Genomic DNA, 26,545 nt, shown 5'->3' on the forward strand with positions numbered 1-26,545 from the left:
ACGCCACTTCCAGGTTTGCGGAAAAATGGATTTGGGTGCCCAAGCTCAAAAGCTTGCCTGGTGACACAAAGATAGTGGCAGTTTCATACATGAAAAAGTATACAACAAACAGATGTCACCTAGGCAAAGCTTACCCACCGAGGACACACATGAGCCAGTGGATGAAGACATGAAGTGGACACTGTTAGCTGCCAAGCTGGCACCTAGAAAGGACCTGCAGTCTAGATAAGGTGGCTGGTGGCACCAGCCTGGCCACCTCACCATCCAACTCCCAGGACACTCTTCACACCTGGGGTCAGGAAGAAACACACGCCTGGCATGTAGGATTTCCCCATTTGTCCAAAGACAAATACTGTTTTGTACCAATCTTTATATATTTATTCACAAATTTGATAAAAATGTCACAGGAGTGAAATTACAATGACAGAAGTAACGGTACAGAATCAAATGACTGAGAACAAGGGTGACCACAAATGCCAAGCACCTGTGCACACACTCGCACAGACACACACACTCGCGTGCACACCCACTCACAACCACAGGCACTGAGTTCGGACAGAATGTGGACTCTTCCAGGCTTCGGTTAGGTCCTATGAGGAGAGGACTTCTCGCTGCAGGTCTGCTCTGCCATCCACCCCAACAGGGCGACAAACCCTGGCGCAGTTATTTAGTCCTTGGCACAAAACTGAACAGGCAACAAGGTCAAGGAGGGGCTTAAATTAGTCTCTGGTTTAGATTCCTTTTTCAACAAAACAGGGTAGCAAGCAGGAAAAAAAGGGGAAACAGCCATTTAAACTCCAGAAGAGGGAGGATTTAAAACTTGATCCCTATTCTCCCAAGAGACTGCAACATGACCACAAGCAAAACCAGTGAAACCAAGCCAATACCATTTGGGTATGACCTTATCCTACCTTTATTTCAGCTCTAGAGAGAAGAAAAACTTTTTAGAGCAACAAGAGGATCACACACGCCATATCCGAGCTCTGTCACTGTCTGGGCAAGATTCCATCTATCTGCCCACAGGGCTGGCCCACGGCTCTGAGCATTCCCGGAGGCCCAGGCCACTCCTCTGCCATCAGCCTTCCAAGGAGGACAAGTCAACCCTGAAGTGGGGGAAACAATGCCTGAACCAAAACTTTTCACAGCGGGACTGAGGAGAAATCTCACTCAACTCCTTTTTGACACAAATATTTTAAAATATTTGTGGGCCAGGGATTTAGCTCAGTGGTTCCACTGCCTGCCTCGCAAGCGCAAGGACCTAAGTTCGATCCCCGGTACCAAAAAAAGAAAAAGGAAAAAAGAAAAAAAAAAAATTAAGTTGAATTTATCTTTATTTTTGGTACCGGGAAATGAACTTAGGACCTTGTGCTTGCCAGGCAGGCGTGGTGCCACTGAGCTAAATCCCTGGCCCTAAATTGAATCTTAATGTGATGCTGTGAACATTTCCACTGGCCCTATCAACACCGATGACACAGAAGCGCCTGTCTGGGAGGGTGCAGCTCCAGTGTTCCTGGTAAACATCCTAAGGCTGGGTAGGAGGCAATGATCTGGTACACAGTGCAGGAACGCCACTGGCTGGCTCAAGGGGATCTTCGGGGACTGCTCAGTCAGCAGGGTGTACTTTACAAGAGAAATGTCTTGGTACAAACTTTTGCGTCCTAAAGATAAAAGCAAGGTGAGGACAAGGCACTTGGCATGGCCATGTATCGTTCACACCCATTCGCACCAGGACTGTTACCAAGAGCACTGCCCGTGACCCCTCATGAGAAGCCTCCACCAGCCACGCTTCCCAGGTGACCTGCAGGGTTGGAGGCAGCCCAAAGTGCTGCACAACCGACAGCCATCAGCAGAGTTTGGAATGTCATGAGGAAACTCCTCAGAGGCAAGTGACATCCCCTTTCAGCCTGAGAAGCAACGGTTGTTCTGGGCGAGCTCAGTGAAATATTGAATTTCAGGATGATAAGCCTGAGAACACAAGGCCTCCATGGATGGACGCCACCCTCTCTCTGACAGAGCACAGCAGGGCTCTGAATGACACCAGACACCAGTCATCAGACAGATGGTCCTGCACTGGTCATTCCTGAAGATCCCTTCCAATACTTGTGGCTTGTCCCCATGCTGCAGCAGTGATAAGGGTTTGAGACAGGGCTGGGAGCGCCTGTCCTTTTTCATCCCATGGCCCTTCAGGCATACTCGATGCGAGCCGGGCCGCAGCTGCCCTCGCTCTTCCGCTCAGAGGCCTGGACAGTGGCCTTGGCCTCACTGCTCACTTCCAGAGGCTTTGCCGAGATGTAGTCCTTCACTCTGATCTCCATGTTCTTGGCCTTCAGAGTGGCGGTGTGCAGCTTCTCCAGGAAGTCTGGCATGCCTGTTGGCAGACACCAAAATCGAATTAGGCTGCCATACAGGCCAACTGGAGGCTCACAACTTGAAGCCCCCCGACCCCCTCTGATGGCAGACAGTCAGCTCTTCCTCACTGGGGACAGGAGCCTGAATGACAACCTGCAAGTGACAGCTACCTCCCAGAACGTGTTCCCTGCACGTGGGTTATGAAACCAGAGGGGGAAGAGAAGGGGATGTAAAAAGAATGAAGATGTGTTATGTACTTGAACTAACTCCGCATGAGGAAAGTAATCATTAGGTGCTGCCCTGTATTAAAATTTTTTTTTTTTTAATTTCTAAAAAACACCTATGACCTCTGATCCCTTGAAAAGAGGAACTGTGATCAGGTCACTTAAATCCCAAATTTTAAAGTGATGAAAATACCACTCATCAGTGGCACAGTCAAAATAGCTGCTGATTTAATTTAAACAAATGTCATATAGAAATACTATACCTAATCTTCTCTCCATCCCCTCAAGCATAAGATACAGCACATAGAAAACCAGAAGAAAGAAAAATCATAGAAGAGTGCTTTCTAAGACAAGAATCTGGGAAGGGAAGGTGCAGTTACAGCTATGACACACACATAGCCTTTAAGACTGGTGGCAGCCTGTTCCCTGGGGACTGTTCCACAATCACATCTCCAGGCCAGATGTTATAGCTTTAAACACTGAAAAAATTTTTTTTCTTTTTTTGTGGTACTGGGGATTGAACCAAGGGCCTCAGCACCAAGCTACATTCCCAGCCTTTTTGTATTTATTTTGTACTTTAACACAGGGTCTCACTACATTGCCCAGGCTAGATTCAAACTAGTGATCCTCCTTGCCTCAGCCTCCCATTTGCTTACCATCCCAGAGATTATAGGCATGCACTACCACACCCAGCCAAGAAAAAATTCGCCAACACTACTATACATGGTCTCTAAGGGATTACAGCAAATGTTTTTAAATCTCTTCCTCTAGCCAGGGGTGCAGCTCAGTGGCACCATGCCTGCCTTGCAAGCACAAGGTCTTAAGTTCGATCCCTGGTATTAGGAAATTAAAAAAACTCTTCCTCTGGGTACAATCTACTTTCTGGAACCCTGTAATTCTCATCCCTTCAAGTCCCACCTGGAGGCTACTATGAATTGTGGAGAGGGAATTTCCCCAAAAGGACTCTAAATCAAGTACACACTCTCCTATTGCCATCAAGAAGATGGAGAAGCTGGGTGTGGTAGCACACGCCTATTATCCCAGCACTTAGGAGGCTGAGGCAGGAGGATCACCAGGAGTTTGAGGCCAGCCTGGGCTAGTGAGTCCCAGCCTCAAAAAAAGAAGATGGAAAAAAAAAAACCAAAATGCTCGACCCAGGCTCTAGGCCCTGTACACACATTCCTACTTACCACTGGAAACCATCCAACTCACACAGTAGCGAGGAAACACAGTCTGGGGATTGTCACTGTATGTCAACAGGTAGTCAAAGCCATTCTGGAGAAGAAAAACAGCAAGAAGTTTACCCACACCACCACACCCAGCACCAAGAAATAACCAGGAGGTGACTCTGCTGTGCAAGAAGTGGTTTTCTTTCCATCCTGGAGGCCTAGGAGACAGGCTGACTTCTGGCCATCTGGGTGGCCATGGTCCCAGGCAACAGTTAACTGGCATGGGGCTCCTGTTCACCACAGGCTTTCCTGCTGGGGGCCTGGAATGGCAGCACACGCCCAGGGAAGGGTGCAATGTGACCATCTCCCATTAAAAACATCAAGTGCTGGGCTGGGGATTTAGCTCAGTGGCACCACGCCTGCCTCGCAAGCAACCGCAAGGTCCTGAGTTCAATCCTCGTACCAAAAAAAAAAAAAAAATCAGGTGCTGAGTCCACCAGGGTTCCTGTCAGAGGCATTACACATCCATCTCACTGACAAGGAAGGAAGGCCCACGTAGGCTCCTCCAGGTCCTCCAGGCTAGCCTAGCTATGCAATGACCATGTCACAGTCATAAAACACATGCAGAGTCCTGAGTGTCCTTCCAGGAGATCTGCAAGCATGAGGGTAAACCTGGGGACCCACAACACATAGCGCCAATGCTTACAGCTGAAAGACCTGAATTCTTTACCACTTCCTCCCTTTGTTTTGTTTTCTTTTGTTTTGGTACTAGGGATCGAACTCAGGACCTTGTACTTGCCAGGTAGGTTCAGTGCCACTGAGCTAAATCCCCTGCTCTACTTCCCCCCTTTGTACAAACAGTAACAACAAACATTTATAACACTATGTGCCAAGAATGCCTTCGATTCCTTACCACAATCCTATTATGGTGTAGGCACAATAATCCGCCCCCCCATTTTACAGATGAGGAAACTGAACACAAAAAGGCTTACTAAGTAACTCTGCCCAGTGTCACCCACATACTCAGCGAGAGCACTGAGAACCACAGGGCCTGTGCATCTACTGTCTCTTGGGCTCAGCCTTCCACTATCCAACACAGCAAAGAACATAGGATTTAAGGATGGTCAGGGTGTCCTGATCCTAATAGACATCTAAAGCACTGTGTTCACCTGAAGGAATGAGAAGGACCCACTTTGTATATTATACACACACATTTTTACAGGAGACGGGACACAACTACAGGTGCCAGACCTCCAGCTTTAAGTCCCAGCTTTCACAGCAAAGTCCATTTTTTTTTCCCCCTACAAATTGTACTGTTGAATCTTTTATTCAAAACATCCTTGATTGTCTTCTGTGTGCCCAGCACCATGCTGGATGCTTAGAGGAAACAAGTGTGCTCCAGTCCCTGCCCCTGGGGAGCTCCTGACTACTAAGATGAAAGGTCCTGCCAGAGACACAGCTGCACTGAAGCCGTGCAGAGGAGGGGAAGGAAACCCGTGAGATAGGAAAAGTAACTGTGCCTAGCCCAAAGGCTGTTTAGAGAAGAAATGAGTAGATGCAAGAGTAAAAGACCAAATTATTCTACCCTAAAACACTTGCCCTGGGAAATCAAGAGACCTGGATTCTTATCCACCACTGCTTGTGCTATAAAAAAGAACCCAAGGGCCAGAGATTTAGCTCAGTGGCACGACGCCTGCCTCACTAGTGCAAGGTCCTGAGTTCGATCCCCAGTACAAAAAAAAAAAAAAAAAGAAGCCAAAAATGAAAACAATGGTTACTATAAGAAGAAGGACTGGGTAGAAGAAACAGGAATGGATATACTGTAAATTACCCTGAATAGTCATTTATAGATTTAACTTTGCAAACAACTATTTTCCATAATTAAAATAATAAAATTTTAAAAGCAATACCTAAGAACCCAAAGTAAATGGAAAATAACCTATGGGAGGGCTGGGGATGTCTGCCTGGCAAGCACAAGGCCCTGAGATCAATTCCCAGCACTGGGAAAAAAAAAAAAAAAAAAGAACCTATGGAAGATGGTTAACAGGTACAGGGATACAGGTGGATAGAAAGAGTAATTTCCAATGTTGTTGCACAGTTAACAACAATTGTATATTTTAAAATAGCTAATAGAGAAGATTTCAACATTCTCAACACAAAAAAATGAGAGGACCAATGTGCCAATTACCCTGATATAAGCATTACACATTGTACACATGTTCCGAAGTCACACTGGATACCATAAGTATGTATAATTACTATTATTATGTACCTATTAAAAATAAAAAAAGAAACCAAAAGAAAATAAGAAGGGGCTAGGGATATAGCTCAGTGGTAGAGTGCTTAGCATGCATGAGGCCCTGGGTTAAATGCCCCATACTGCAAAAAAAAAAAAAAGTAAACATACAAAACTTGTTACTTAGTTCTATCTTCTGAAAGGGCCTAAAAAAGAATAACCTAATTAATAGCTATAATAATCCTAGCAGCAAACTGTGGTATCTAAGCACCATATTCCACTTAAAGGAACCAGGACTCCTTAAGGAAAAGCTAATTTCCAGGTTTAGACCTAAAACTATGCAAGATGATCCTGAAACACCTTCTAACATCAAAAAGCAAGAAAGCTTCCAGGCCCTTGTCAGGAAGACTTGAACCAACAAGAAACCCCCCCAGTAGCCAAAAACAGAATCAATATGAGTCATCAAAAGTAATGTCAAGTCGGCTGGGGATTTAGCTCATTGGTGCTGCCACCTGCCTCGGAAGTGCAAGGTTCCGAGTTTAATTCCCGGCACCAAAAAAATAAATTAATTAAATAAATAAAGAATAACTAACTGTCAAGTATTAAAACTAATCCAGTATGTTGAAATGTGAGTTTCCAAGGATACTTCCAAAACAAAAAAACTTATCTTTGAGGATACCAAATTGAATGAACCAACTCATTTTATCTGAAAGCTAGTAAAGGCAACAAGTCAAGTGTTTATTTCTCTTTCCCATGTGAACTAGTTGACTAGCTGATGTGGAACATTTTCTCTAACATATTTCACCTAATATTACAACATTCATAAAAGTAGCTCATGTGTCTGCTGCACATTGTCACAGTTGTGCTACTGTGTGCTTACTGTACAGTGCAATAGTGTACAGTAGTACAATACAGTCAGGGACTAACTATATGTATGTATGTTTGGTTTTTTTTATGCTTTACATTATGTATTTATGCCAAAGGTGTATAAGACTCACTCTGTCAGACTTACAAACAAATCCGACTTACAAATGTTCTCCTGGAATGGAACTCATTTGTAAGTCTAGACTTGCTGTAGACAGGAGATTACAAAATCAATTTAGTAATTCCTAATGAAATAATCGATGTCATCAATAGCTTCTAAATTCACAAAGAGACAACCAGACATTATCTGCCTCAGAATGAAGTGACCTTGCCTAAACCAACCAAGCTAAAGCTTTCCTAATCTTCAATCTACCTACCAACACCTAAGAAGACCGGACAGAAGATCATAATTAAGGGACACTGAAGACTGGGCGGACACAATTGGCAAGGTAAAGGACAAACAAACCTGATTGTTCAACAAACACAAATAACAAAGATATTCAAAGACTGCCTGAGCTGGGTGTGGTGGCGAAGGTCTGTAATCCCATCCATAGTTCGAATGTAATCCCAGCCCAGCCTAGGCTACACAGTGAGCTCAAGGACAGCCTGAACTAGAGCAAGATCCTGTCTCAAAAAAAAAGACAAAGACTGCATGAGCAAATTTTAGTGTCTGCATCTTATTTAGATCCTGATTCAAATAAACAATGACAAAAAATTCAGTGAGGCAAATTTAAGCACTGATCCCTGCTTGCCCCAGTCTACCCTTAAAAGTAACTAGCCTTCAAAAGGAGCCTTACTTCTTTTGTTATCTTCTAAAGCAAGGGACTTTCAAACATTTTCAACTACTTCTCCTGTAAATAATCCTTGCAGTCTAATTCATCGCCCCGACCTCTCATACACATTCACATATATTTATGCAACCAAATAAGTCTCATGAAGTCTGATTACAGTCAGTTCCTAAGCTATCTACCCTTTTTAAAACTGATTATAATGCCCTACATTAATTATGTCTCCCTCTAACAAGCAGCAATGTGACTTGAAAAATACTGTTCTAAAAATAGCAGTCAAGAAAACACAAAGATCATCCAGTTTTTTTAAAAAGTCAAACATGTTGTCTGAAGTCAACCACACTCTGCCACAATACTACTTCAGGTGGATAAAACAACTTGAGAATGAGAAAAAACACAATCCACATAGCTTTAAAACAAACAAAAACAATGGGGAGAAACAAAGCCATTACAAAGTAAAGCAGAACTAAAACTGGCAGCCACTGGCATCAATATGTATATTCAACAGGATTTGGTTAAGAACACAAAATAGGGCCAGGGATTTAGCTCAGTGGCGCCTGCCTCGAAAGCACAAGGTCCTGAGTTCGATCCCTGGTACAAAAGAAAAAAAGAACACAAAATAACCCAGTAAGCTGAAACAAGTATTCTTTCCTAAAGCAAGTCAGAATTTTAAAGGGAGAGTGCATGAGTCTGGCTCTCTCGTTTTACAGACAAGGAAGCAGAAATCCAGGTTTCCAGTGCTTTACCCATTTTGGTGAAATGCTGGTGGAAGGTACTCACTGTAGCTACTGCAGAAGGCTGAGATGGAGGCTTACCAGGCAGTGGCTATGACCTCCTCCTGCCTGTCAGACGAAGGGAGCCAGGGATGATCACTACATGTCCTTGCCAATCTCCCAGCTTAGAAGGGCTCAACCACATGTCCCAGAGGAGCAGCCTGAGCCTCAGCTGCACACTTCTCCAAAGTGGAAGCTCTTGAGCCACAGCCCAGACCTGCTGAGCCAGACCTCACTGAGGCCCAGGGCGCTGCAGTGTGTAGCAACAAGCTCCAGCCCCCTTCACAACTAGCTCACATTCCTTGAGAAAATGCCACAGCCATGACTCATTATCTCACAGATGAAGCAAACTCACCTCATCAAATGACTTGTGGGGACGGATGACCATTTGCGATTCATATGATCTGACCCTGACGAATTCTGGAGACTCTGGCACACTAGGGTGATCGACAGCCCTGGTAGGGAGGAAAGGTGAAGCCAAAGCTCAGTAAAATATATATATAAAGCAGGGGAGCTAAGGGTAGTGGCAGGACCTAAAATTTCACTCTTCTTTTAAAATAAAATTGAGTCACAAGAGTCACTGCGATGAATGACTAGAAACTGAGTTCTGAAAAGGAAGTGGGTCCCTTTGGTACTGGTCATATATGGCTCACTACACCAGATGTCAAAGATGACAGGACGCCTTCCTTTTTAAGACACCAACATTAAAGAACCAAAGAAAAGTTTTAAATAAAAGTTTGTATGTCTGAGCATTCTGGGAGACTGAGGCAGGAAGATCACAAGTTTGAGCCCAGCCTCAGCAACTCAGCAAGACCTCTCTAAATCAAAATAGTATTAACAGCTGGGCATAGTGGCGCATGCCTGTAATCCCAGCATTCGGGAGGCTGAGGCAGGAGGATCACTGAGTTCAAGGCCAGCCTAGGCTACATAGTGAGTTCAGGGCCAGCCTGAACTACAAAGGGAGAGGCCCTGCCTCAAGAAAAGAAAAAAAATAGTATTAACAAAAAGGATGGTGATGCAGCTCAGTTTGAAGGTCGAGAGTTCAATCTGGAGTACCCAAAGGAGATTAAAAAAAAACATGCCTGAATGCTTTCCATCTTCCCGGATGGGGACCTGGGTGCTGGGAAGCCTGCAGGAAGCCATGGAGAACAGGCAAGCTCACAGGCACATGCGAGTGATAGGCATGGTGATGGAACTGGGTAAGGGGCGCAGCAGCCACACCTACCTTGACACCAACACCATCACATTGTTTTCTTGATCCACGCTATACCGCCGCACATAAACATAATCACGAGAGTACATTGGATACTGAAGAAATAAAGGCGAGGATTAGTGTTCTGCATCTATGGACTCAACAGAAGCAAAACCAGAAGTAAAAATACTCACAGGAAAGTGGGTCACCCAGTGAAGAACCTCAGAACCACTAACCGAATCCCTCTCGATCACCTCCAGCTTGATCACCAGGGCATCCCATTTCTTTCTATACTCAGTGTCCAGCTGTAGAAGAGACAACCATGAAGACTCAAAACAAAAATGCAGAAAGCTTCTCTAGACACTTGGACTTCTCATCCAAGGACCTTCTTATGGAAAATAGTAATTGGACCCAACACTGCACAAGCATGAGTGGGACGACTGTGTTTATTCCAGCCAACTCTTTAAATTCTTTCATTCACTGAAACAGAGTCTTAAAAAGAAAAAGGCAGTCCCGGGGATTTAGCTCAATGGTACCTGCTTTGCAAGCGCAAGGTCCTGAGTTCCATCCCTGGTACCAAAAAAAAAAAGAAAGAAGAAAAGAAAAGAAAAAGGCAGCTGGACATACGCCTATAATCCTAGCACTCGGGAGGCTGAGGCAAGAGGATTGAGTTACAGGAGGCCAGCATGGGCTACAACAGAGTGAGTTCAAGGCCAGCCTAAACTACAAAGGAAGACTTTTTCTCAAAAAACCAAAAAAAAAAGTAAACCAAAGAAAAAAAATTGTAATACACATCTGAGGAAGACAACATGTGGTGTTAGGAATTCACTATTCTAAACAGTCTTAAACAGACAAAACAAATCCCAAAGTATAAGCAGATACCTCACACAAAGAAATACAAGCAGCATATTGTAAATTTCTGATACCACTACTGAGGAATTTCAAAGACAGACATAACTACACATCCCAACCAACAAAAATACAATACAGACTGATACAATTCAGTGCTTAGGTGAAGGTGCATTTGCATGTTACTAATAGTATTATAATCAATATACCAGTTACTGAAAGTCTGGCAAAACAAATAACAGAAAGGAAAATTTCTGGGTGGGGCCGCCTCCCCTTCTCACTTTGTTTTAAACATGTACACAACCCCAAGGAGGAAAACAGTCCTTGAACAGATACTCTTCATTCTTATTCACTAAATACCTTCACAGGGAAATGTTCTAGATTAAAAAGAGGTTAAAGAAATACAGTTAAATGTAACCCGGTCTGGATCTATACTGAACAGGAAAATTCTATGAAGGTCAACTGGTAAAACTAGAACACAAACAAGATTACACTAAAGCTGGGCCAGGGATTTAGCTCAGTGGTTCCAGCACCTGCCTCGCAAGCACAAGTTCTCAAAAGTTCGATCCCCGGTACCACACACAAAAAAGATTGCATTAAAGCACTGCATCAACGTTAATTCACTAACTAATAATGGTACCACAGTGACACAATGAAGAAAGCATGTCCAGTTTTAGCAAACATACAGTGACAGACTTAGGAATAAAGGACCACGATACATGTACCTTACCTTCAAACTGTATAGAAAAAAACAACAAAACCTTATAAAAATATTAAAACCTTCAAATCCATTCTCCTCAACAGTTGGGGGTTGGGGCTGGGGATGTAGCTCAGTGGTTCCACCGCTTGCTGTCCAAGCACAAGGACCTAAGTTCAATCCCCGGTACCAAAAAAACCCCGAAAAAACAGCTGAGGGTTTACAGTAGTGGTGGATAGAATCAGTCTCATCTCCACGGAACAGATAAAGAAATTATAAGTCAAACATCTACCCAATGAGTTCAATCCTAGCACCACACACACACGCGCCGCGCGCGCGCGTTTACCTAAATGCTGTGTGATGTAGGATGAGAAGTACAACACAGGTATGTGAAAGCCAATGTCACTGGGGTTGTATAGACAGTGGTAACTGGCTTGCTGGGAAGCTTCAAATCTGGAGAGCAACTAACTCACCTGAACATTGAAGAACTGCCGAGGTGTCACATCTGTGTAGGTTCCAAAAACTGGAATGACAAAAAAGAATGAGACACTCGCCACACCCCCATGCCTCACCCTGTCCCCATCCCTAGCTGCTCTGCAGTTCTAGAGACCGGCAGGTTGCAAGAGCAGGTGCAGAAGCCAGAAGCCAGCTGGGCCAAGACAAAGATAACCTACAATGAGGTAAATACTGAAAGCTGGTCATCTGTGAGAGGAAGATAACAACAATGAAATAAACATGGCAGATTTTCAGGGAAACCATCCAAATGGAGAGCTGAGAGAAGTCCGAGGAGCAGTCCGGAACACAGAGGCCACCCGGCCCACTCACCTCTGTACTGGTACAGGTGGGTGCCCGCAATGGGGCGCCGCCACAGCCTGAAGTGCTTCTTGTCCATCACCATCTCCCACGGCTGCTCTTTGTCCTTCAAGTCTTCATTCCCTTCTGTTTGGGATTTTGGCTCTGGAGGGTGGCACTCAACTCCAGAGCTCTGAAATATACTTGATACTTCCTCCAACTTTTTCATCTCATTAATGGATCTGGAAAGGACAGCGACAGGCACGGTCCAGATGGTGCAGATGGTTAGTGAGCCCCATGCGACAAAGTATCCACACAAACACCTGCAGGATCCGGTGTGGGCTGACTATAGCGCACAGTATGGTGGAGAGACAGCTCCCAAGTCTAAATGCTAGTCCAGTACTCGCCTAAGATTATATAAACTAAGTTTTACGTACAGTGCTTAAGACCAGACATACAGCCCTCAAATGTTAACTACTAAGGCTTATGATTATGAAATGTCACTTGATATTTTTTGCCCATTTTTTTATTGGGTTGTCTTCTTTCTACACTGTAAGAGTATTTCTGTATTTTTCCTCCTTTTGATCTTGAGATATAATTCACATACCATAAGATTCACCTCTTTATAGTTTACAATGCAGTGCTTGTCAATATGCTCACAAGGTTGGGAAACCATCACCATTACCTGAATCCAGAACATTTTCATGGTTCCCTGAAAGGAACTGGTGCCCATCATCAGTCACTCCCCATTCCTGCCTCCCCACTGTCTGTTCTCTATGCACTGCCTATTCTGAACATTTCAAATAAATGGAATCATAATATATGGCCATATGTGGCTTCTTTCACTTGAAATATTTCCAAGTTTCATTGATGCAGTTTATTTTTTTATTTTTTATTTTTTTGGTCTTTTTGAGACAGGGTCTGGCTATGTAGTTCAGACTGGCCTTGAACTCACAGTGATCCTCCGGCCTCAGCAAGTGCTGTGATTATAGGCATGCGCCACCACACCCAGCCTAATTTATTCTTTTTTTAAAGCTGAACAGCATTCCATCTACAGATATATCACCTTTTATTTACTGAGTAACAGACATTCAGGTTGTTTCCATTTTGGGGCTATTATGAATAATACTGCTAAGAACATCTGTGCTCAAGTTTCTTGCATGGACATGTTTTCAACTCTCCTGGTAGATTCATTTCTTGGATTGAATTTGCTAGGTCATGGTAACTCTATGTTTAACTTTCTGAGGAACTGCCAAACTATCTTCCAAAGCAGCTGCACCATTCTATATTCACACCACCCATGTATGAAGATTCCAGCTACTCCACATTCTGGCCAACATTTATTATTATCCATTGTTTTTGTTCCTAATGGATGTGACATGGGATCTCATGGTGGTCTTCTCTGCTAATGACTAATGATGCTGAGCATCTTTCCATGTGCTTAGTGGCCTTTTGTGAAACTCTGGAGAAATGTCTATTAAAATCCTCTACTCCATCTTAAATTAGGTTATTTATCTTTTAATTGACTTTTAACAGTTCTTTATATAATATTCTAGATATTAATCCCTTATCAGATATATTAATTATAAATATTTGCTCTCATTCTGTGGGCTGTTTTCTCACTTTCTTGGTAATATACTTTGCTGCCTAAGTTTTTTTGGTTTTGAGAGGTTTTTTTGAGCTACAGCCCCGGTCCTTTTTAAATTTTTATTTCTAGACAGGATCTCACTAAATCACTAAATTGCCCAGGCTGGCTTGAATTTGCAATCCTCCTGCCTCAAACTCCCACAGTGCTAGTATTATAGTCATGCACCACCATGCCTGCTAAAGTCTCAACTTCTCAAAGCTAATACAACAGATATAAGAGCACAAACTATTATACACAGCATGGGAGAAAGGAAAACCCATACATCTCTTTTTGGTCTAACGTGCCAAATCTTGTTTGGACAGGATAGGTAGCTAAACCTTCATTTTTAATTTTTTTTTTCTTTCTTTTTTATAGCTCTGGGGTGTGAACCTAGCAGGACCTCTGCACTGATCCAAGGTCGAGCTCCAATTCTGGTCCTCTGCCTCTGCTCTCATGGTGCTAGGATTAAGGTGTAAGACTCTACCTGCAGCTTAAATCTTCATATCTGAGAGATTTAAACTAATCAGAAGAGAGAGAATAAGGACAAAAGAGATTATTCCATAAATAGTAACAAAATCAGATAAGCAAAGGAAAGATAGTATATACTTCCGAAATCACTTCAAAGTTTGAAAGGGTGGACTGAAGGCATGCAATGAAAACAAAGTAATCAAACCAATGTCTGATCAGGCTAAGGGCCATGCCCACAGCACAGTGTGATAAAAATGAGTACATCCCTGCAATTAGGAATTCAGCAAAACAACTGCCTTACCTCACATAATCCCCTCCCTCCTCAAATTCCAAACTACTGACAATGCTAGGAACTTTCAGGTACTACTGATTTGATCTGGAAGTGTCTTGAAATAAAAAACATCAACTAGTTCGTGGCAGTTCTGGGTTAAACAGTTAAGGTAAAATGAAGACAGTCTTTAAAAAACCGAGGTTCACTTTCATGTAGTTCTGATAGTTCTGACTGATCTAAGATAGGTAAGATACAGTAAAGTGCCAGGGGACCCAAAAATAAAAGTTCCATTAACCAGAAAGGATTTTACGTTGACTATTCATTTAGTAAATGACATGCGAAAGTTTAATGTATTCAAAAACCTCTAAAATACAAAAATGGGAAAGTGGCCAGTTTTCCTTATTAAGCTTTACTGGCACTGTTTATTCAAATTTCTAGAATAATGAGTCAAAACTGAAAAAAAGACAAGGCAGCTAATAAAATATTTTCCCCAAGACTTTCATATTCATTAACATTATTCCAATTTTGTTCCTATAATTATTTTTTAACTTTTCCAAAGCAATTAAAAACTACTGTGTTGGGCCAGGGATTTAGCTCAGTGGTTCCTGCCTCAAAAGAGGATGGTCCTGAGTTCTATCCCTGGTACAAAAAAAAAAAAAAAACTACTATGTCTTTTCATAAGATTTGCCTGGGCTCACAAAATGCAAACTTGTACCAAAAGCAGTGAGCAAAGTTATTTTGATTGCTTAACTGGCTGATTGTTTAACTGGCTGAGAAGAATACTAGACCAAGTATTGAAACATGATTTTTTTTTTGGTGGTACTGGGAATTGAACGGGGTAGGCTCGGGGGTGATACACTGAATTACATTCTCCGGCCCTTTTTATTTTATTTTGAGACATGGTCTTGCTTCAACTCAAATCCTCCTGCCTCTGGGCAAAAGTCTGATTGATTTCTACATTCAGACTCAGCTGCAAGTCAAATCACTTTGTACAGTTTGTTACTTTGCTCAAATAAACTCATTTAAGTTTAACAAATCTTATTTGCTAGGATTTTCTTAAGCACAAAAGTAAATGTTCTTTTTCACTAGTACTAGAAACTGAAATAACACAAGAAAAACACATGCCATTTTAAAGTACACATTCTAAAAGATATCTTTCTTGCCTACTTTGTCCCTGTTTAACCAAGACAGCAACATCAGAATTAGTGTATGCCAGGGCAAGTTGGTACAGAAATACGACAGATGAGCCAAAAGCTGTGATTTAGAGGCCATGTGACAATCAGGATCTTTGTCCATTAACAAAGAGGGGGGCCCGGGATTTAGCTCAGTGATGCCACCACCTGGCTCGCAAGCGGAAGGTTCCAAGTTTGATCCCCAGTACCAAAAAAAAAAAAATGAGGGGGGGGCGGGGCCTGGGGATTTAGCAAATTCGATTCCCAGTACAAAAAAAAAACCCAAAACAATGAAAGAAATGTACTTGACCTGAGAGACAACTGTGCTTCATTTTAGACACTACCCAAAATTACCTCACTACAACAAACCCAAGACTTAGTTCTCAGCTAGCTGTAACAACCTCTTTCACAGTGCTTCTCCATAGGAAAACGAGTAACCTCAAGCAAAAAAGTTAACCTGTAGCAGAATATTTTACTCAATAAAATATAAACATAAACTGGGCGTGATGGCAGACACCTGTGATCTCAGCACTGGGGGGAGGGGGAGGTGCTGAGGCAGGAGGATTTCAAATTGGAGGCCAGCATGGGCTACACAGTGAGTTCAAGGCCTGCCTGAACTACAAGGTGAGACCCTGTCTCAAAACAAACAAAAACAGGACAAGCTATCAGAACTAAGATCTAAGAGTCAGGGATGTAGCTCAAGGGCGCCACACCTGCCTGGCAAGCACAAGGTCCTAAATTCAATCCCCAGTACCTAAAAAACAAACTAGGCCCTAAGGAACCACTGTACAACCAAGATGTAGTTGCAAATTTGCTCCCCATCAGAAGAACAAATATTTTAAGAAAAACATTTCCAAGATGGACAACTTGATCATATCTCAAATAGTGAAAAGCTGAATTTAAGCATGAACTTGACAAAGTGTTAAAACAAGGGGCTTCACTATAATAACCCCAAGTTGTCACCTAAAATGCCTGTTGGCTGGGGCTGTGTATCTCAGTGGTAAGCACTCAAGAGTTCAATTTGCAGCAATACACACACTAGACTAGACTTTTTATTAAACTCTGAAGTTCCAAAGCTAGTTTGCCCTGAATAACTCTTCTTTACAAGCTGGATTAAACCAAGAGTATTTCAACTGCTCCCATGTTTTGGAGACACCAGGAGATTGGGAAACAGAGTAAGCACCTGGCTAGGTCATCAACTGGTCTGATCTCTCTGCCACAGGGTAGTGACTACTAAACTCAGTGTTCATTACATTCTCTTCCTATCTTGTTTGCCCTTTCAGCTCCCACAAATAGGAGAACTGCTAAAAGAGGCTCCAGGACATACTATCCACATAAACTGCTACTACTTCCCCAACACAATTCAAACCCTACCCATCGCCAAACTTCTTACTCTTTTGCACCCAGTGTAACCCTTTGCTGGTTTTTGTCTTCTTTCTTTTCTCCTTTCTCTTTCTTTCTTTCTCCTTTCCCTCTCTCTCCCCGCCCCTTTTCTCTTCTTTCTTAAACAGATCCAACTTGAGATTTTTCCCCTCACTTTCACCACTATGTGACCCAAGGGCCTCCACAATGAGCTATAGCCCTTTTTATTTTAAGACAGAATCTTCTTAAGTCACTAAGCCCCCGGGCTGGGCTCGAACTTGCAATCCTCCTGCATCAATCACCTAGACTGCTAGGATTACAGGCCTGTGTCACCATGCTCAGCTTGGCAATTTCTTAGTTTAAGTTTACTTCTCATTCTTTTATTTCTTACAAGAGACTGATTAGTACAAATGTCAAAGTCTCAAAAGAATGTTAATAGAAATTATGTTTCTGCTATTTTTAGCTATTATGGTACACTTTGACACCTTAGCTTTTTTGAAGAATAAGGTTGTTCGTGGTTATGATTTTAAATTGCATTTTAAAAACCAACCTTTCCTGCTAGCAAAAGGATTCCTTTGTGTGTATGTGCACTGAACCCAAAGGTATTCTACCACTTAGCTACATTCTCCAGTACTTTTTTTTTTTTTTTTTGGTACCGGGGATCGAACTTGGGACCTTGAGCTTGCGAGGCAGGCGCTGGAACCACTGAGCTAAATCCCCGGCTCTCAGTCCTTTTTATTTAGACATGGGTGCACAACTATGCCCAGCTCCTAGTTCTTAAGATAGACTTGTATTTCCCACAATTCATAGTGTTGCACAAATAGCCGCCTGACATGTGAATGTTACACATCCCAAATAGGTCTTGGTTTAGAAATTTCATTGGTGTATTACCATTCTCCAGGTAATCAAAAATGTGGAACAACAGGGTGTCTCCCTGCTGAAGAATTATAAATAAGACTCTGTGGGATCTATGGGGGTGGGGCTGCTCCTGAAATCACTTTTTAGCGTTTAGAGGAAGAGTGCTGGAGGTCGGGGGGGGGGGGGGGTGGTGCAGCTTAAGAACATCTATTTTAAAAAAATAGAGCAGGGTCCTATGGTGCACACCTGCAAAGCCAGTTACTTAATAGGCTGAAACAAGAGGATAGCGAGATTGAGGCCTGTCTGGGTAACGTAGTGAAACCCTATCTCAAAACAGAAAAACGAAAAGGGCTGGAGATACACCTCAGAGATACTGCACTTGCCTGGCACGTACAAGGATGTGGATTCAATCCCCAGTACTGTAATAATACTACTAGTAATAGAAAGTAGAAAAAAAATTAAAAAAAATAAAAAAGAAAGTAGAGACCATGTAATTCAAATCCTAAAACAAAGTTTCTCTATCAGATTACCTAAAATCTATTAAATCTCAGACTCAACTACAGATTAACAGATCCAATCAATAACAAGAGTACTGGGTTTTTCCCACAGAAATTTTAATGACAGTGATCTCAAAGCCTAATGACACAGAATTCCTAAAGTTCTAAAATAGCAAAAATCTGACCTAATTTTACAGTTCAAAAATGCCTAGGCTACTGGTTTGTGCAAGCAGGGCAAAATCCCTTCCACTCTCTTAATTCTGCCAAGACACCAAGTCACAATGACAGGGAGTTCTCTCGGCATTTCTCACAACGCCGAAGTCCCATCTGGATGGCAGTCATTTTGCAAATGGCAGAACACCACCTTCAGATCGAGTTTAAAATCCGTTTTGAATTTGCATTTTTCTGGGTGTGTTAAAGATAACGTAAGATCTGAATCCATGCTTTCCGCATCTAATTTATTTTTCTCAATTTGTTTTCTTTAGCATCATGCTTGCTACTCGTTCAAAGTCTCCCTTCTGTATTAACCCACACTTGAAGTTATTTCCAACCCGACAGAAGCAATAAACACAGAGAAGCAATACCGCGGATCATTAACATGGTATCCATCTACTGCACCGCCACCTAAAGTTCACCGCGTAAACAGGGGACATCGAATGACCACGGGGGGGGGGGGGGGGGCAGGGTCCCCGCGCCCCCACTCCCGCCGCAGCCGCCAGGACCCACCTCTGCAGCTCCTCCTCCTGGATCCTCTCCTCGTCCCACACGAAGACACCGGAGAGCGCCGCCATCAAGGCAGAGGCATGGCCAGGGCGGCCGCGTAGCCTGCGCCACAGGCGTCCTAGCAGGACGCAGCGCGAGCTCTCAGAGTAGAGGCGGCTGTAGAGCTGCGCGATCTGCTGCGCGCGCCGCACGCGCAGTCCCGTCACGAAGCGGCACTGATTGGCCAGCAAGCCCAGCAGGCCCCCGCCCCGCGCCCTAGCCAGCCAGGCGGCCAGCGGCCTCCGCGGAAACATGCTGCCGCTGCGCGCCCCCAGGCTCTGGGAAGAAGGCCGAGCGCCGCTGCACCGTCCGCGGATCCCCTAGCAGGCCGCCCCCGAGCCCGCCTCACGGAGCCACCGGCAGGCCCTGTCCCTCATGTCTCTCGGCGGCAACCGCCAAGGAAGGGTCCCCGCTCGAGGGGAGCGCCGATGCACCAAGCCCTCGGGGGCTAGGTCTCCTGCCTCCTCCGCGCGGCCGGCGTATGCCAGGGGTACTGTGGCACCGAGCACACTAGAAGCCGACCCTGGCTCCGGGTTCTGGGTCCCGGCCCCGGCTGCAGAAAAGGTTCTGAGCGTTCCGCCTCCGTCTCACGCGCTATCCGAGCACAACCTACCCATGTGCCCACCTCCTAGGCTCTCATTGGGTGAGGCTCGGACACCTGAGTGCTCATTGGCCTACCTCAAGGCTCGTCGCTGCTCACTCCCGCCTCTTCGCGCCCGCGCGCCGGAGCCATCTAGTAGCAAGGTAGGTTGCACGGCGCCGAGAGCCAGTCAAGGGCGCCGGGAAAAGTGATCGTTTGACCTGCTGCCATCGCCAGGTCCGGCTCCCCCAACCCTGCCCCGTGGAGGGGCGCGGCCAGGTGCAGTGGGGATCCCGCGCAATGCGCAGTTTATTAAGAGCCGGGGCGGCCTCGGGTGTTTGAACTCGACCCTTGGCGGGGGCGAGGTCCCCACACCCTTTGTATGGGGAGTGGGGACGACCCAGGCCGGGGTGCGAGGTGACGCCGACACTCCTGACTAACGCGACATGCTCCGGCCTGCCCCCGCCCCCAGCCCAAGTCCGCGCGGCGCCGAGGTGGCCCCGGAGCGTCGGGGACCCGTAACGAACTGGTGTCACCTGCTGAGAACCCAGGACACTCCCGACAGCCACGTGCGCAGGTGGCCTGACGCAGACTGGAGATTCAGCAGCGCTTCGTGAGCAACCCTTCTCCCTGGGACCCCAAGGTGAAAGGTAAACAGGTTTCCTAAACCTACATTGATCGCCCTTGGGCAGCCTGGCTAAGTGACCTTGAAGGGTATTCAGTTGCTATTCTGTGTACCTCCCCATTACAGCAGAACCACTTGTTGAGTATTTCAGGTCGGACCAGAACTCACTATGTAGTCCAGGCTGGCCTCAAACTCGAGGGGATCCTCCTGTTTCAGCCTCCTGAGTGCTAGAATTACAGGCGGACGCCACCACACCCGACTAGGAAGCAAGGGAATTTTGCTGGGGAGACTGGAGTCAGATGCTTTCCTGGGCAAAGGCAGAGATCAGGCTTCTTCATACAGCACATGTTTAAAAATAGCAGACAAGACCACCTCAGGGGTAGAGAATTTAGCACAATCAGCAGTTTACTCTCTGAGGGGTTGGCGTCTTTGGCTGGTTTAAACCTGTTCCTTGTGGTCTTCTCGGAAGGACCTTATCTGAATAAGAGAGACAGCTAAGGGATGTTAACTGACCTCAGGTGAGGCAACAGCTTCTTGTCCGAAAGTTCAAGTAATTAACCCTAAAAGTTCATACCTAATAGCTATCAGGATGTCTTGTGGTGAAAGGGGCTGAGCTCCCTTGAGGCGTACATGAATTTCACTTTTACTGTAGGTAAGCACACGTGTGCAGTTTTACTTGTTCTTAGCAAAACTGTTTCTCCAAAAAACATTATGTTTTCCAGAAACTGAAGTTTAGGTCTCTCCTGTCCTCTCCTGGATGTCAGATTTTCCTGTGGAAATTGGTATTGATGTTTATTTCCCTTTGAAACCAGGTAAGGAAAAATATGTGTGTAGCAGAAAATAGTATCTGTCACTCTGTGAAGCCAGCCTTTTTCAGCGATGGGGGATGGGGAGCCATGGGCCAGAGCTGACCTGCCCCCTCCCCTGTGTCCTCTGTGGAAAGCCCGTTGAGGCCTGCGCAGGCCCTTGCCTTCTGTCCGTGGCTTGGGGTTGCTATCCGCCTCATAAAGCAAGTGGAGGAGTTGTCCTCCGGGAAGACAGAGTTGTCTTCTCCTCTGAAAAAGCCTCCTACATAGTTGGCGTTGGCATTTGCCAGGAATATGGCATTCTATAGGTCAGAGTTTTCAGTTGAGATCAAGAGAGAATACAGTTATTGTAAGTAGAAACCCACAGTGGGGTGGTTACCTCCAGAATTCATTGCTGTTCACTGACTTAGGACTTCTTGACAGACATAGAAGTAGATTTCCTAATTAAACGAAAAAAAAGCTGAGCGTGGTGGTATGTGCCTGTGATCCCAGCACTCGGAAAGTTGAGGCACACCAAGAGTTTCAGGCCAGCCTGAACTACATAAGGAGACCCTGTCTCAAAAAAAAAAAAAAAACTTTTTTGGGGAAAGGGGTGCTGGGAATTGAATCCAGGGCCTCATGCCTGCTAAATGCTCTACCACTGAGCTCTGTCCCTATCCCCTAGCACAAATTCTTTGTTGATCATATGTTTTGGCCAGACACACAAGATAGTAATTAAAATTTTAAACTGCTTATGATCGTAAGTCTCTAAATTCATTTTTGTTGGTTGGACTGAGTTTTTATTTTTATTAGTAGTACACAAGACTAGAAAAACATACATTAAATTTTTTTTGTGTGTGTATAAATATGTCAGTTATTACACATAAAATTTTTTGGACACTTCTAATAAAATAGGACTGATCCTTTCCAATCAATATTATTGATTGACTATAATCACATAGCTAATCTGAAAATGCAATGTTAATCACTAATCTACACCTATTTTTTATTTTTATTGCGATAAGGAAACGTAGTCACATAAAAAGTAATGAAAGATGGCTCTTTAAATTTTGTGTTTGTGCTGTCTTGTATTATTTTCAATTTGGTCAAGTATCAGGAAAGCGATCAGTCCTCCCATCTGACTAGAAAGGGAGAAGACAGTGAGGACTAAAGAAAGACAATAGAGACTTGGATAATTTCAAAGTACTTTGTGGGGCTAGGAGGTCAGTACCTCAGAGTGGGCAAAGACAAAGATGCTCTGAGCTAGCCAGAGTTTATTGGGTACACACAATAATTGGAGAGAGTATCAGGTGATTTAGGACTCAGTGGTGATAATCTTATGTTGATGAGGGCAGTAAGGAGAGCATTCTTACAATAGTAGATGGGATGAGATAACAGGCTAATAAAGAATTTGTCCTTCCCCCAGGTGTGAAACCTTTCTCTTTATTACTACTCCCTCTTTTTTTTTTTTTTTTATCACTACTCCATTCTCCAAGAACCATGATATCTTCAGCTGACATACTCTTGCCCTTCCTTGAGCGGCACAGTATCACAGGACCACTGAGGCCTCAACTTGAGACCAGAGCGGAGTTATGTTTCTGGCACATTCCATAGCTGGCTCGTGGGCAAGGTGACATTGGGCCTTAGATAGCTAGTCATATAATTATGAAATGTTTTTCTCCAAAAATTATGTAGAATGGCTCTTGACAGTCAAGCTGGGTATTACCCAGAATTCCCTTCTATAGAGTATAAGTCTAGTTAGAGTTGGCCAAAAAGAAACTTGTACCAGATTGGGAGGCAGAAGTAAAGCATACAGTGTCTTGCTATGTAGTTGTGGCTGGCCTTGAACTCACTATGTAGTCCAAGCTGGCCTCGAACTAATGGCAATCCTCCTGCCTCAGCCTCTCAAGTGCTGGGATTATAGGTATGTGCCACCAGCTGGGCCCGGCTGGGCCATTTGTGAAATTTGTAGTCACATAGGATAATAAACGAGCACACGGTTAACTGATGGGTTCCAGCTTGTACTCACTCTTCTTTGCTGTCCCTCCAGGATTTCTCCCTGTCCCATGGCCCCAGCAAGAGTGCCAGACCAGCCTACAGGCCGCAGACCCACAGAGGCAACAGCTTCTCAAACTGCCAAGACTTCCAGCCCTTTGTCCTCAACTTGAAAGAGTCTCCTGGGCTCCCTTTGTCTGCCCTTCTCTCTGCTTCGACAGTTGACAGTCGTAGATTCACTGCCACAATCAAGTGGTAAACCGTCTCATCCCGTCATTCTGAGCAGTTCTCAGTGCCCCTTTGCAGCCAGTCCCTCTCCTCTACCACCAGTCTTGAGCAGCCATTGATCCTCTGTCACCGTAGTTTTGCCTTTTCCTGCAGGTGAATGAAATAACTGTACAGTCTGGGGTGTGTTTCTTCAGGCTTCTAACCCTTAGCATAATGCTTCTGGGATTCAGCTACCTTGTTTTATCAGTAGTTTGTTTGTTTTGTTGCTTAGTATTTCCTTATATGGATGCACTCGTATTTGTCCATTTGATGTTTGTTTCCATTCAGGCTGCTGTGAATATTTGTGCACAAGTCTTTAGGGTAAGCACACAGAAGACGGACTGCCAGGTTTTATGGTAAATATGTGTCAAACCATTTAGGAAACTGTTTTCCAAAGTAGTCCCATTTTGTATTCCCACCAATAGTATGTTTTGGTTGTTCTTATCCTTCCCAATACCTTCTTTTACTGCACTTTCTTATACTTTGTGGATACTGAATTTTGTACAAATTGAAGTTTTGTGGCACCCCTGTGTCAATCAAGTCTATCTGCAATTTTTCTAGCACCTCTGATGATTGTTAGCATTTTTCAACAATAAAGTTTTTTTTTAATCAAGGTATTCACATTACTGACAGAATGCTATTACACACTTACATGACTACAGTACAGTGTAAACATAACTTTCTTATGCACTGGAAAATTTAAAAATTTGCATGACTTGCCTTATTGTCACACTCATTTTATTGCAGTGACCTGGATCCAAGCCTGCAGTATCTCTGAGGTATCCTGTACTTGGTATTGTCAGTCTTTTTTTTTTTTTTTTGGTACCCGGGATCAAACTCTGGCCCTTGCAAGGCAGGTGGTGGCACCACTGAGCTAAATGCCTGGCCCTGTCAGTCTTTTTAAATTTAGCCATTCTCATAAGTGTGTGGTGGTACAGTATCTCATTGTAGTTTTAATTTACATTTGTTGAATAGTCATGCTAATAATCTTTTCATGTGCTTATTGACCATATATGTATTTTTTATAACTTGAAATATTTTGCCCATTTTTTAAAAATTTTAAATTGCATTTTATTATTTAAATTGTATTCTGGCCAGGCATGGTAGTGCATGCCTGTAATCCCATCACTTGAGAGGCTGAGGCAGGAGGATCACTACATGTTCAAAGCCACCCTGGACTACATAGCAAGATCCTCTTTATAAATAACAAATAGCATTCTGGATACAAGTTTTCACTTTTTATTTATTTATTTATTTCCAGTACTGGGGATTGAACTCAGGACCTTGCACTTGCCAGGCAGGTGCAGCTCCACTGAGCTGTATTCTGGATACAAGCTCTTTGTCAGATACATGTTTTGGAAATATTATTTAATTCTAGACTTCCTTTTTATTTTCCTACTTGTATCTTTTGAAGAAAACAGGTATTCAGTTTTTCTTTTATTACTAGCACTATGCTCTAACCAGCTGAGCTAACTGCCAGCTTTAAACCCTTCTTTTAATGGTTTGTATTTTTTTTTTTTGGTACCAGGGATCAAACTCAGGACCTTGAACCTGAGAGGCAGGCGGCAGAACCACTGAGCTAAATCCCTGGCCCTGGTTTGTATTTTTTATGTCCTGAGAAGTCTGCCTGCTCAAATGTCACAAAGGTCATCTATGTTTTCCTCTGAAAATTTTATAGTTTTTCCTTTCACAGTTACTGATACATTTTGAGTTCATTTTTGTGTATAATAAAGATAAGAATTGGAGTTCTTGGGCTGGGGATTTAGCTTAGTGGCACCCCACCTGCCTCACAAGCGCAAGGTCCTGAGTTCAATCCCGTACCAAAGAAAAAAAAAATTGGGGTTCTATTTTTTTTCCTAATAGATATCCAAGTATTCTAAGACCATTTGTTGAACTGTTATTACACACAGACACGCACGCACACACACGCTAAATGCCTTGGCACCTTTTTTGAAACTTTGTTGCCCACGTCTTTCCAATATGAAGATTAGAATTGACTTACTAAATTTTAGGGGAAAAAGAGCCTGATGGGATTGGGATTGCATTGGCTCTTTAGATTAACTGGGGAAGAACTGACATCCTAACAATACAGATTCTTCCCAACCCACGAGCATGGTAAAGTATATCTCTCCACTTATTCGCTTTTAATGTTTTTTAGCTTTCATTGTGCATATCTTGCAAATATTTTGTTAAACTTACCCTAGGTATTTTTTTCTGATTTTTTAGCACTATTGAAAATATTTTAAAATTTTAAATGCAATTTTTTTTGTTGTTTTCATTTTTGTTTTTGGTACCAGGGATTGAACTTGGGACCTTCTGCTTTTGAGGCAGGTGGCGGAACCACTGAGCTAAATCCCCAGCCCGCAATTGTTTTTTATATTGGACTTTGTACCCTGCAATTTTGCTAATTTCTCAGTTCTGATAGCTTATTGTGGATTCTTAGAGGTTTACATCCACAATCATGTAGTCTGCAATAAAGATGGCTTCACTTCTTTCTGACCTGTACTTGTACCTTTTTCTTGTCTACTTTAGTGTCTTGAACCTCTGATACAGTGTTATATAGAAATGGAGAGAGCAGATGCCATTACCTCGATCCTGGTTTTAAGGGGAAATCATCCAGTCTTTTACCCTTTCCAATGCTGCTCCTTTAGTGCAGAGCTGCACTTCCAGCCATTGCTCCTTCCACAGAAAATGATCCACCAGATGCAATGTGCAGAACTCTGCCCCGTGGGGTTTCCTTTGACCACTGTCCTCAGGACCACTGTGAGTGGGGTTGTACCAGTTTCCTGGCTTGAGTTTAATTTCCTTCTTTGGTCACCTGGTCCTAGGACATTCTCAGAGGCTACGGACGCGGGCTGAGGGAGAGGTGGAATAGCAGGGTGGTTGCCATAAAGCTTAGCTGGGCATGGCCTAGTGGCATGCTGGAAGTTATGCAGAGCCAGGGATGGGGGCTCATACCTATAATCCCAGCACTTTGGGGAGGCTCAGTCAAGAGGATGGCAGGTTCCAAGACCAGCCTGGGCAATTTACTGAAACCCTGCCTCAAAATTACGAAAGAAGGGCGAATACAGAAGTTTCCCCTTATCTGCACAGGATGTATCTAAGACCCCCCAACCATGGATGCCTCAAAATGGATAATACTAGCCTCTGTAATAGACTCTTCATATATCTGTAATAAAGTTTAGTTATAAACAAGGCACAGTAAGAGATTAGCAACAATCATAAAACAGAGCCAGAAGTGATAGCACACACCTGTAACCCCAGCTGCTCAGGAGGCTGAGGCAAGATGATTGCAAGTTTGAAGCCAGCCTGGGTAACTTAGTACTTGCCTCAAAATAAAGAA

The 26,545-nt window shown here is 43.7% G+C and overlaps 2 protein-coding genes across 2 annotated transcripts; one reads left to right on the top strand and one right to left on the bottom strand.

The window, feature by feature from the left end:
* Positions 1 to 355: 355 nt before the first annotated feature.
* On the bottom strand, positions 356 to 19,569 carry Stard7 (StAR related lipid transfer domain containing 7). The gene is made up of 8 exons (XM_004844352.4): positions 18,915 to 19,569; positions 11,967 to 12,175; positions 11,615 to 11,664; positions 9,790 to 9,900; positions 9,629 to 9,711; positions 8,759 to 8,858; positions 3,764 to 3,848; positions 356 to 2,368 (listed from the first exon to the last, which is right to left on the bottom strand). Exons 1-8 carry the CDS (start codon positions 19,202 to 19,204, stop codon positions 2,184 to 2,186), a joined length of 1,113 nt encoding a protein of 370 aa, XP_004844409.1. The 5' UTR covers positions 19,205 to 19,569; the 3' UTR covers positions 356 to 2,183.
* Positions 19,570 to 19,708: 139 nt separating this feature from the next.
* Positions 19,709 to 23,757, top strand: LOC101702385 (uncharacterized). The gene is made up of 4 exons (XM_087201776.1): positions 19,709 to 20,180; positions 20,878 to 20,967; positions 22,991 to 23,102; positions 23,299 to 23,757. The coding sequence occupies exons 3-4, from the start codon at positions 23,007 to 23,009 to the stop codon at positions 23,560 to 23,562; spliced, it is 360 nt and encodes a 119-aa protein (XP_087057902.1). The 5' UTR covers positions 19,709 to 20,180; positions 20,878 to 20,967; positions 22,991 to 23,006; the 3' UTR covers positions 23,563 to 23,757.
* The last annotated feature ends 2,788 nt before the right edge of the window (positions 23,758 to 26,545 follow it).

This window comes from Heterocephalus glaber, unplaced genomic scaffold (assembly GCF_053883595.1).
Source record: "Heterocephalus glaber isolate CG9 unplaced genomic scaffold, H.glaber_assembly_v1.0 deba00000470, whole genome shotgun sequence".
NCBI lineage: Eukaryota > Metazoa > Chordata > Mammalia > Rodentia > Bathyergidae > Heterocephalus > Heterocephalus glaber.